The 12,606-nt window shown below is 48.0% G+C and overlaps 1 protein-coding gene across 1 annotated transcript; it reads left to right on the top strand.

Annotated features, from left to right (window-relative positions):
• The first annotated feature begins 453 nt into the window (after positions 1-453).
• Positions 454-10,691, top strand: LRRC55 (leucine rich repeat containing 55). Its single transcript, XM_010353417.2, has 2 exons — positions 454-1,390; positions 6,232-10,691. Exons 1-2 carry the CDS (start codon positions 601-603, stop codon positions 6,465-6,467), a joined length of 1,026 nt encoding a protein of 341 aa, XP_010351719.1. The 5' UTR covers positions 454-600; the 3' UTR covers positions 6,468-10,691.
• Positions 10,692-12,606: the final 1,915 nt, after the last annotated feature.

Genomic DNA, 12,606 nt, shown 5'->3' with positions numbered 1-12,606 from the left:
GCATCACCTGGGGTCCTCCTCTCTTTGGAAAAAAAAGAGGCTCCCTGGGGATTCCAGCAGCCACTGAGGCTGAGGACTCTCAGACTTTTAGGAGACTCATGGAGACTCATTTCCTCCCGGGTCCTCTTCCCAAAACACCCACCCTGGGACCCCCTTGGACTCCAGCCCACCAGGCCACCAGGACAAATGGCCACTGAGACCTTCAACACTGGAGACCCAGGTGCAACCCTGGCTTCCTAATCAGTCCCAGACGTGGGACAGGACTTAAGTTTTCTCAGAAGAAGTGCCAGGGGTCTTTAAAGGGCACCTTTGATCTCCTTCAGCCCCTCCCTCCCAGACACAGCACCAGGAGGAAACATCCAGCAGGCATGGGTGAGAGAGACACAAAAGATCTGCAGGAACTCTTCCAGGACCTGCTGGCAGCTGACCCAGCCCCCTCCTTGTCCCCTCCCTTTCTCAGGTTTTGATCATCATTCCAGACCCTGGGAGACCTCAACTGGGTGTCTCGCCCCCTAGGCTCCGGAAGGGGACCTCCCGTGGATCTCAGGAAGCCCTCTGGTGCTCAGAGGCTCCTGGGAAAGTCTCTAGCCATGATACCACATGCTCAGAAGCTCCACCTTCACAGACTCTGGCCCCAGATGTAACTGCCTTCCTGTGTCACAGACTCTCGATTCCATGGACACAGTCCTCATGGGCTCCCTCCAGCACTGCTGTTGCCAGCTGCCTAAGATGGGTGACACTTGGGCCCAGCTTCCCTGGCCCGGGCCACCCCACCCGGCAATGCTGCTGGTCTCCCTCCTCTTGGCAGCCGGGTTGATGCACTCGGATGCTGGCACCAGCTGCCCAGTCCTTTGCACATGCCGTAACCAGGTGGTGGATTGCAGCAGCCAGCGGCTATTCTCCGTGCCCCCAGACCTGCCAATGGACACCCAAAACCTCAGCCTGGCCCACAACCGCATCACAGCGGTGCCGCCTGGCTACCTCACATGCTACATGGAGCTCCGGGTGCTGGATTTGCGCAACAACTCCTTAATGGAACTGCCCCGGGGCCTCTTCCTTCATGCCAAGCGCTTGGCACATTTGGATCTGAGCTACAACAACTTCAGCCACGTGCCAGCTGACATGTTTCAGGAGGCCCATGGACTGGTCCACATCGACCTGAGCCACAACCCCTGGCTGCGGAGGGTGCACCCCCAGGCCTTCCAGGGCCTCGTGCAGCTCCGAGACCTGGACCTCAGCTATGGGGGCCTGGCCTTCCTCAGCCTGGAGGCTCTTGAGGGCCTACCGGGGCTGGTGACCTTGCAGATCGGCGGCAATCCCTGGGTGTGTGGCTGCACCATGGAGCCCCTTCTGAAGTGGCTGCGAAACCGGATCCAGCGCTGTACAGCAGGTAATGGAGGGGTAGGACGGGGCAGCCAACAGGGGGAGGGCTTGCCTCAATGGAAGCAAAGGCTCCAAAGAAAAGGGAGGGACTTCAAGCCGGAAAGCACCTACTGTGTTTTCTAATGTGGGCTTGCCTCTTTGTACACCAGCTCTGCCAACAGGTTGTTTGTAGAATCCTTCCAATGCATGCAATGCCCATTCATTCATGAAATAGATGTCCCTCACCACTGTGGTGCTCATGACCTAATGAGGCAGACGGATAGTAGACAAGTGAGAATAGCACATCGTTGGTGGTTCTTCTTGAGCTTTCACCATGACCTAAGATCTTGGCCTCCATTATCTCATGAGACCCCCATTTTGATTATACCCATTTTCCAGGTGAAGAAGTTGAGATTTAGAACAATAAAAAGGCTTGACAGGAATCACGCACTTAGAAAGTGGCATGGGCATGAAAAAAATACAAATGAAAAAATTAAAAAGTGGCAGGACCATGAATAAAACCTAGATTTATTTGACTTCTAAGCCCTGTTCTATTCTACCAGACTGCTTTTTTAGCATTCCAAGTGTTGGAAACTCTCGTATAAATAGTAATGGCTAACACAATCTCAACAGAGCTACCACAGCTTAAGTTGCGTGACAGCCAACATGTTCCAGGAGGAACTTGAACCTTAGTACTTGCTATTTACCAGGCCCTTTCTTAAGCAGCTTTACCTATCTCTTCCTATCCCCAGAAGAACACTAATGAGGTTGCCGCTCTACAGAGGAGGAAGCTGAGGCACAGAGAGGTTCAGTAGCTTGTTGGAAGTTACATAGCTGCTAAGTGTTGAAGCCAGGATTTGAGTCCTGGCAATCTCCCTGACTAGATCCTGAAGAGTCAGGTTCTGGCCTGCCAGAAGAGTCAGAATCTGAGTCCTGGACTGGCCAAAGGGCTGCAGTAGAGTTCCAGGACCTCATCATGTAGCTCCATGACCTGGACCTCAGCTATGAGAACCTGGCCTTCCTCAAACTCAAGGCCCTGAGCAGCGTAAACTCTGGGCACAAGGTAGGGAGCTGAGAGGAAGACTGAGATGCAGCAACTCAACCAGCCAATCCCAACTGGAGGGTAGACTGGGGCCTGAAGGAGCCCGAATCCCACAGGTTTGATGGGCGTCCCAACCCAGTGGCATCTGAGCCTGACCCAGAGGCAGGTAATGTTCAGCTGCGGCCCTAGCCACCAGCTCTCCTGTGTGACAATACCAAGGCTTGGCACAAGCACTCAGAAGTAGTAGCTGATGGCCCTACCCCAGGGGCTTTCCCAGAACGTGAGCTCAGCACATGTTGAGAAGCAGCAATGCTGAATGCAGTAAAAGGGAGAGGAGGACTGAGTGGGGAGCCCAAGACCAAAATAGTTTGGAGAGGGCTGTGGGTCACGATTCCAGTGTTTCCACAGAGCTGTAGGAGGAAATTCTCTGGCACTAAAATAGCTGGGGACTGGGATGGGGCGATGGTGGAGGGCAGGAGGGGGAGGCTGCCTGGAGCAATCTCCTCACTTGCTCAACCTCGGCCGAGGCCGCGCCTTCCCTCTCTCTCCTGTGCACTAATAACAGAAAGGGCACCGGAAACACTAAGCTTCCATCACACCCAGGGACTCCTTTTCTGTGATCTCTGAGGTCCCTGCTGCTCTGCAGAAGCTCAGACTTCCAGCAAGCAGGAGAGGGGTCCAAGATTTCATTAGTGTAGGCTCACACATACGGCAGTACAGGTGAGGAACCTGAGCTCCAGAGGGGGACAGTGGCTGTCCACAGGCCCATGATAAGGAAGCAAGCAGGTCTAGCTGGAAAGCCAGGTTCCCTGTTCCTCCACTGAACACACTTTACACCAGGTCATATGCAGCAGGGTGCTTCTCCTTAAGGACGAAACCTTGCTAGTGGAGGCAGAACTAGGGATGCTCTTCTCTTTAGGTCCTTTTCAGCTGCTTTCTCCCTTTTTCTTCATGGAACTCCACTGTTACCCATGGTTTGTGGAAAAACTGAACAAAGAGAGCCATAATAAGCAAGCCCCTGGGATACAGCATGACTTTAAGACTGGTGCCTTGACATACCAGGGGGTTTTGTCAGCCTCCACGTTCCCATCCTGCATCCTGTGCGGTCCCACCCACGGCTGTCAGGGGCTCCTCTGGCTGGTCCATACGAGTGTTACCACATTCCGCATCTCACTGTCTCACCACTACCCACTTCACCCACATAACAGACTTTAGAGTTCAGCATCTTCGGGTTTCCAGAGGAGAGCTCATGCGAGTCAACCCCAGACAGGATCCTGGCCTGGGCAGGACACGGATCCTGTGTTCACAGCCTACAGGGATTACTCAACCTGGGATTTGGGGAAGGTTGTGTCCTTCTTCCAAAGCTGACTCCCCATTTCCAAGGATATTGCTTCTGATTCAATTCTTAAAAGGATCAATCCAAATCCATCATTTAATTCCTTGCCCTCAAAAACTGCAGAATGAATACATAGCATTTATACAACACGTAATTTAGAAAATGTCTTCATATTGACTCTCAGAAAATTTAGATTGGATTATCCTCTTTTTTTTTTTTTTTTTTTTTTTTTTGAGACCGAGTCTCACTCTGTCACCCAGGCTGAAGTGCAGTGGTGCGATCTCAGCTCACTGCAACCTCCACCTCCCAGGTTCAAGCAATTCTCCTGCCTCAGCCTCCCAAGTAGCTGGGACTACAGGTGTGCACCACCACACCCAGCTAATGTTTGTATTTTTAGTAGAGACGGGGTTTCACCATGTTGGCCAGGATGGTCTGAATCTCTTGACCTCATGATCCACCCGCCTTGGCCTCCCAAAATGCTGGGATTACAGGCGTGAGTCACTGCGCCTGGCTGGATTATCCCCTTTTTATAGTGGCCCCTTATTATAGAGGCAGAGCATGAGAGCCAGAAAGACCACAAAAAAAAAAAAAAAAAGACTTACCCAAGGTAAGAGCTTGATTAATATTTATCCACTAAACAAAAGAATGATTGGCTGCTCAAAAGCTGGTGCCTAATGCTGCATGGCAAGAGTGTCACCTGCACACTACCTTTACTTCCCAGGCAGAGTGAGAGAAGACCATTGACAGCCATCATGCACTCATAAAAGCAACCCCAGAAGGATGAGATGAGACCATCAATGCTGAAGATAACAGTAACCCCACCAGAAAAAGCAGCCCCCTCCTACAGAAGCCTGACTGCAGAATATGACCCCCAATGACCTGTCTAGGGAAAACAACCAATATAATAATTCATATAATTGAAATATATGTTATATATTGTATATATATTACAATAATATGTAACATATAATTCATATATGTTAACTCACTGAATCCTCACTACAACCCTAAGAAGTAGATACTGTTATTATCCTCATTTGACAGATGAAGAAGTCAAGACACAGAGAGATTAAATAACTTACCCGTAATCATGCAACTAGCAAGGGGTGAAGAGGGGATTTGAAACTAGACCAATAGCTCCAGAACCCATACTCTTAACCTATACTCTGTGTATCCAGAAAAGCCACATAAGTATGGAAAGGCCCAGTGATTTGGAGTTGGACAGAGTCTTATATTCATGTTGTAAAGATTCATCAAGCACTTACTATGGACAGGACACTGTTTCGATGCTAAAGATACCATGGGAGTGGCTTATATTGAAAGGGGAGAAGACAGAAAATAAACCAATAAACTTTCAGGCAGTGATCAACACTACAGAGAAGAGCAGGTAAGATAGGGAGCCCAGGGGGAGGTGAAGTGGGGTGCTATTTTATTCAGAGTCTTAAGGAAAGGCCTCACTAATAATGTGGCATTGAGCCAAGTCCCAAAGGAAATGGGGAGCTGAGCTGTGCAGAGATCGAGGGGAGAAGCTCCCTCCCAAAGGGACAAATGCAAAAGCATCCCTTCCCCGCCTCAAGAGGGGATACTCTGGGGTTACGGAAGGATGACCAGGAAGTGTGTGTAGCTGGAGCAGAGTAAATAAGGAACAGAGTGGAAGAGATGGGAAAGAGTCCCTGGAGCCCACGGGGAGCACTTTGGTTTTTGCTCCATTCAAAGACAGGAATCCAGGGAAGGGTTTAAATAGAGAAGGCATGGCAGGATATCAGGTTTGAAAGAACCACCCAGCTGACTGTATTAAAATGGTTTGTCAGCTTCTGGTGAGGTCCCAGGCTGCAGGCTGAGGACAGACACCTTCTGAAGCCCAGAAACCAGCTGGGAGGTTGTTGTAAGAGATGATAGTGTCCCCAGATCTACCACTGGTCATAGCCAGATGACTTTCAGCAAATTGCTAAACTTTTAAACAGTACTTTCCACATCTATAGAAATAGGCATAAAAATCCTTGCCTTGGCCGGGCGCGGTGGCTCAAGCCTGTAATCCCAGCACTTTGGGAGGCCGAGACGGGCGGATCACGAGGTCAGGAGATCGAGACCATCCTGGCTAACACGGTGAAACCCCGTCTCTACTAAAAATACAAAAACTAGCCGGGCGAGGTGGCGGGCGCCTGTAGTCCCAGCTACTCGGGAGGCTGAGGCAGGAGAATGGCGTAAACCCGGGAGGCGGAGCTTGCAGTGAGCTGAGATCTGGCCACTGCACTCCAGTCCGGGCGACAGAGCGAGACTCCGCCTCAAAAAAAAAAAAAAAAAAAAAAATCCTTGCCTTGAGTGTTGTTGAGGGAACAAAAGGAGATAAGTAGAATTCTTGGCACATGGAAGAACCTCAGTGAATGCAATGAATGTCTTTCTTACTTTTTCCAGCGAGCGGTTGTTGGGGGGTTCTCCAATCCCCTCTCCCTCCCTGGGTACCTCACCCTCCCTGACTTCTGTGTTACAGATTCTCAGCTGGCTGAGTGCCGGGGCCCCCCTGAAGTCGAGGGCGCCCCGCTCTTCTCACTCACTGAGGAGAGCTTCAAGGCCTGCCACCTGACCCTGACCCTGGATGATTACCTATTCATTGCATTCGTGGGCTTCGTGGTCTCCATCGCCTCTGTGGCCACCAACTTCCTCCTGGGCATCACCGCCAACTGCTGCCACCGCTGGAGTAAGGCCAGTGAAGAGGAAGAGATCTGACATGCCTGCCTCTCGTCCCTCCATGCTGCTGACCGCCACAGCCACTGGCCACCAGACGCCCTCCCTGACTGCGCACTCTGGTTCCATGGTGACCTGGCTGCCTCAGTCATGGTTCAAGCAAGGGGGAGACACTCACTTTGTATGAGCATCTGCTTTGGGCCAGGCAGTGCCCTAGGAACTGGGAACGTCAGATGAATTGACTCAGTCCTTGCCCTCAAGGCACTTCCCTCTGGTCAAGGAGAGAGATCCAAAACTATTCTCTTTAAGACTATATGTCAGGACTCTGAGCACGCCATTATGGAGGCCCAGAAGGAGGAGCCATCATCTGTGTCTAGCAATGTCCATGAGAATTATAAGATTAGTGTGATTTGTGAACTGGGTCATCAGAAAATATCTACTTCGTCAGGTAGGCAAAGAAGGGTGTCTGCAAATGGCAGAGGCCAGAATATGCATAGTGCGCTGTGTTGAGAAGAGTGAACAGTTCCTGGTCACTTACTTGTATACAGGGGGTGTGGCACAGAACTCAAACCTACCCCCCACCTCCTGACACTAAAACTGTCAGCTCTCAGCAATGCCAGCCACTGCCTCCAGGGAGTAAGAACACCTCCATACCAGCCCCTGGCCTCCTTCCACCAGCAGCTACCAGGTGAGACCACCTCCCAGTGACTGCCCCCATATGACCAATTGTCACCAGTTGGTGAGGTCCCAGGCAGCAGGCTGAGGATGGACACTGTCAATGCCCTTTCACCTGCCTCTCACTCAAGCTTGGCTTCAGAAGAGAGAGGCAGGAGGCCCAGCAACTGGGGGAGCAAGAGTCCTGGCACCTGGGGACCCTAATTGTGTGACTGTTCTTGCCACAGTGCTCATGCCACAGGGTCTCACCAGGAAAGTGCACGGTGGGCCACAGACCCGTAACCTGGCAGTACCCAGAGCTAAAAGGGGACAAAGGCAGCACAGTTATGACCATATGAGGCTTTGCATTTTCTTCTAAGCAACTTACCCACGTTAAGCATAAGGGTGAGAGAGCTGTTAAATACTAAGCCCTTGCCAGTATCAGGCACTGTGAGAAGCTCTCTCCACAAACCATTCCCTTTAACACACACACAAATCTTTTGAGGTGAACGCTGTTGTTCCCATTTTACGGATGAGGCAATTAAGGCTCAGAGAGGTTGAAGTCACATGCCACTATGAGCACGATAAAGTCCGTGCTCTTTCTACTGCCCCATCTAAGTTTTAGAACATCACCACTTCCTCTAGAGTTATATAAATTCAAATTCAACTAGAGCTGACAGAGTTCCTCATAAGGTCCAGGCACTCCTCCGGGCACTTTTATATCTATTGACTCACTTCTTTCAATTGTCGCAGCAACACTGCCTGGTGGTTTTTTATTGTCCCCATTTGACAGATGAATTAATCTTAGAGAGTTGAGTGACTTACCCAAGGTTGTCTGGATAAGCCCTAGGAGGAAAGCGGTAGGCAGCTCCATTCAGGGAAACTGCATCTAATCAGTCAGTCAAAAATCAAGTAACTTTACGAGCAAAGCACAATTATCATCATTGTCTTCCTTGTCAGTTTCGTCAGTGTCATCATTATCTGCCCTCTATTTGTTCAGCACTGGATAGTTCATGAGTATTTTTGCATCATTCTCCTTGACTTTTCACAACCCTGTGCAGGAGGTAAATCAAACATCAGTAATCCTGTTTTACAGATGGAGAAAAAAAGTCTCAAGGTTGGGTATGACTTGCCTATGTGAGAAGGTTGGGACTCAGCCCTAACACGGTTCCCTTTCCAGTGCTTTCCCAAGTGCTTGGGGAAGAGAATGCCTCAGAGGGCTGGGCAGTGGGGCCCTGGAATTCAGCATCCATGAATGTGCTAGTGGATCAGCTAAATAGAAGGTAGTCAAACCCATCTGCTGTACAGATTGAACTATGCTCACGGTAGGGCAAATTGCAGGCTCTGAAACAGAGACTACACAGGTAATATCTGAATAGGAGACTCCTGCTTCACAATGTGTAAATAAAACATCAGCAGGGGTGGCCATGGTGGCAGTCATGTGAAAAGTAAGATCTTTGGGAATCAAGAGAGGAAGTTGTGTTAACCACTCCTACTCAAGCCCTGCTGTGTGTGTTGCAAGAGATAATAAGAGAGCAAGAAAGCTATAGGTGAGAACCTCTGCAGTTTAGGAGAAGAACATGAAGGCACAGTCCAACATGCTGAGAAGTCTGGCCAGGAGGAGAATTAAAACAGGGGCTTTCCACCTACCTTGTCCCAAGCTCCAGCAGTATTCCACCATCCTATCCTCCTGGAAAGCCTGAAAGGAATGAAGGAGGTTAATATATCATCTTCCAGGAAGGCATCCCTCACTCATGCTTCCCTGAGCTAGTCAAGCAAAAGAGTCTTCAGAAACTGCTAGACCTGAAGTACTTGAACCCGTGTCCCCTGAATCTTGCTTACAACATCCGGGACAAATCCCTGGCCCTGTGACATCCGAAGCAGAACTGTGCCCTGCTCTCTCCTTCTGTGATGACCAAGGATGGTGAACTCGAGCTGTTCTCTACAAGCCAGGCCAGCAACCTAAATACTTGGAGAGGAACTTTTAGAAACTTTAATCCTGACAAAATAGAAGTTTCCCATAGAGGGATACCATAATACTATAATAACCTCCTAGGAACTATTGTTTACCAAAATATAGTTAATATATTTCAAGACACATGCTTTTTTGCATAGGACTAGAACCAGAAAAGCACCAAATGCCCCCTTGACATCAATGTCCTTTCTAGTGGGACAATTTGGTCTCCATCAAAGCCAAACCCTTCTGAGCAGGACACATGGCTTTTAAAGGAGAGATGTTTCTCCTGCTGCTAGAGGTTCCTCAGTTATTAGAGCACAATAAGGAAAGTATTCAACCTCCCTACTGCCAAGGAATTCCCTGCTTCTCCCGGACTGCCATCATCTTATCCAAGCTATCAGAAGCAAGCTTCCAGACATAATCTAGCAATCCTAATTGGAATTGCTCCCACATCCCTGGTGACCACAGGCTTCATTCAGATTGTCCAAACTGGTTAACCTGTATGTGATGGGGTATCTCTGCATTGCATGTCTGTCTGTGAGGTTCCTTGTATGTCTGCTGTCTGCTGACGTGGGACAGATCTCTCTGGAATTTGGGTTCAGTTCTCTGACATACTGCACTCAGCCATAGGCTGAGTGGCTAAATATGCATAAGTAAACATGCCTAAATAGGCATATTTAGGTTGGTGCAAAAGTAATTGAGGTTTTTGCCATTAAAAGTGATAGCAAAAACCGCAATTACTTTTGCACCAACCTAATATTACATTGTTTGATAGATTAAGATGGAATCCCACCAGGTTTAGGGCAGGACTGGATGCTCAAAAAATAAAGAAGGAGAAAAATCTGTGGCAGAGGCATCCCAATGAGAACCTGACTTCTCCCTGCTTCCCTCTGCTCTCTCCTGCCCCTCAGAGACTTGCCCTCATTGCAGAAGTTTCCTCCATGCTGGGCCAGAGGATATCAAAGTTCAGCTTGGTCAAGATTTGGGCCAAGAAAGTTCCTTTTCAGAAGAGCCCTCATATCTGAATCATACCACTCTGGGCCAGTTATCCCTGGTCACTCTCAGACAAACCCTCATCTCTCTTTCTCCATTCCTAGAGGAATTCCCAGGGAATTTTGCAGAAATAGGTCTCCAGAGTTGCTATAGAGGTTCATGGCTCCTTTCAAGGAGGGACATGTATGAAATTTGAACAGATCAAGAGAGGTGTTTGTCTTCAACCATGGGGGAAGAACTGCAGCTTCCATTTTCCCCTACAGGTGTCTGTGCTGACATCCTTTCCAGCAGTAGAAGAGTAAAAAGATACATCTTAATCCATTCCTCAAAAGGACATCTTCCTAAAGCCAGAGAAAATTGTCTGCTCTTCCCCACCCCAGGAAGAGGCAAAAGGGAAGTGAGGGCGTCACAAGGTCCTTTGTAAATCACTATTGTGTTTGTCACAGCACTGGGCGGAGAGCTGGATCCACAGAGCTCTCAGTTTTTCTAAGCACTGTCCTGTAATGTGCTAATGTCTGGGGGTGGGAGGGCTGGGGAGGGGTGGGGTTAGAGGGAAGAAGTCAATCTTTGTATGGAGATGATTTTATAACCATGCACTTTTGTATATGTGAAGAATTTTTCATAAATGTACATTAATAATAAAGAGTGTATAGTTTAACAAATTTTCCTAAGAGCTGTGAGGAGGGAAAGGGAGAGGGAGGGAGGTAGAGAAAGAAAGGGAGAAAGGAACTAGGCGGAACCAAGAGAATGTGTGCCAAAATATACACACAAAAGGTCTATGGGAGGGAGTGGATGGGAATAATTAGGAGATGTGCCAGCCATGGAGGGGCATGTGTGGGAGTTGAAGGAACATCACAGAAGTATATTTCTACCAGGCAAAAAAAGAATACGCGTGTGTCTGTATGCACATACCCCTCTGTGTAGGCATATTTTGGTGCCTGAAATTACACAAAGAAGAGAGCATATGTCTTATACATGTTGATGTTTGCAGCTTGGGTCGTCCATAAAACATGCCAAGGCAAGTGGGTGTGCCTGCCTAGTTAGCATCACTGAAGGGTGTGTGATAGGGAGATGGCATGGACAAAAAGACATTAACTCAGGCATGCAGGTAAATCAGGCATCTAAATGCACGGTGTGGGGGCTGGATGAGGCCATCGCTGGTATACGTTCAGCCTGTGTTTTCATAGCTTAATAAAGAAGGGAAAGGATTCTAAACCTCCTGGGTTTTGCAAGTGTTGCCTATACACCATCAGAAGTGAGATGGCTAGGCAGTGTACCTTGAGAACAGGGACAGGAAAAGAAGGAAAGTGTACTTCTGTAGGTACAATGGCAGCTGTTTTTATCTTAGTATTCTAAGTAGGAAGTGGCTGTAAGGAAGTCAATCCAAGCAGGAAGTGGCTCTGAGCAGAAAGTAGTTCCTTCCAGCAATAGGGATGTTAACCTCCCTCTATTCCTCCCACTCCAATTGCCACAGGGTACAAACAAATACTGCAGTCACAGCCTGTAAATGGAACACGGATACTGACTCAGAACACTCAGCTAAACAGAGAACATCTTCAACTGTAATCAGTGTATTCTAGAGTAGATTAGAGGGAGGCAAAACCCTTCTCTTCAAATTAAGTATTTAATGGAGACTATGCTGAACAAGTGCAAGATCAAAAATAAGGCTCCTGAAATAGCAGACATCTCATGGAAGACCAGATCTTGCATATCTCATTCAATGCTGTTCATAGTGCCAAGCAACTGATGATGATGATGACGATGATGATGATCATATAACATTTACTGATCACTTACTATGTGCCAGCTGCTCTGCTAAGCACTATATATGGATTAATTTACTTTTCACAAAAACCCAAGGTAAGTACTATTATTATTTCTATTTTGCAGATGAGGCAACTGAGGCACAAACAAACTAACATGTGCTTAAGGTCACATAGCTAGTAAGTAGTTGATCTGAGTTTAGACACTCAGTAATACTTGGTGACTGGCTAACTTCAGAAGACAAGAACAATGTGGGCCATAAGAGAAAATTCAGTCTCAGTCAAAACTAGGGTTTTAGCCACAGAGGTTTATTAGTTTATTAGTTTATTTTCACACTGCTGACAAACAGATACCTGAGACTGGGAAGAAAAGGAGGTTTAATTTGACTTACAGTTCCACATGGCTGGGGAGGTCTCATCATCATGGTGGAGGGTAAAAGGCACTTCTTACATGGCAGCAGCAAGAGAGAATGAGGAAGAAGCAAAAGCGGAAACCCCTGATAAACCCATCAGATCTTGTTATTCACTATTATGAGAATTGCATGGGAAAGACCAGTCCCCATGATTCAATTACCTCCCCCGGGGTCCCTCCCACAACACATGGGAATTCTGGGAGATAAAATTGAAGCTGAGGTTTGAATGAGGACACAGCCAAACTATATCAGTCTTCTATGATTATTTGGTGGAAAAAAATTGGACGGTAATAGGTAAAACCAACACATATCCTATTTGTTTCATTGCAAGTAGCTTTAATGGCTGCACTGGGCAAGGTAGACTAATTGTGATAATAGATTATTCCAAAATCTCAACAAAG

The sequence above is a fragment of the Rhinopithecus roxellana genome, chromosome 15 (genome assembly GCF_007565055.1).
Source record: "Rhinopithecus roxellana isolate Shanxi Qingling chromosome 15, ASM756505v1, whole genome shotgun sequence".
Lineage (NCBI taxonomy): Eukaryota > Metazoa > Chordata > Mammalia > Primates > Cercopithecidae > Rhinopithecus > Rhinopithecus roxellana.
The sequence above is the reverse complement of the archived record's forward strand: the minus strand, read 5'-3'. Positions and strand labels throughout refer to the sequence as shown.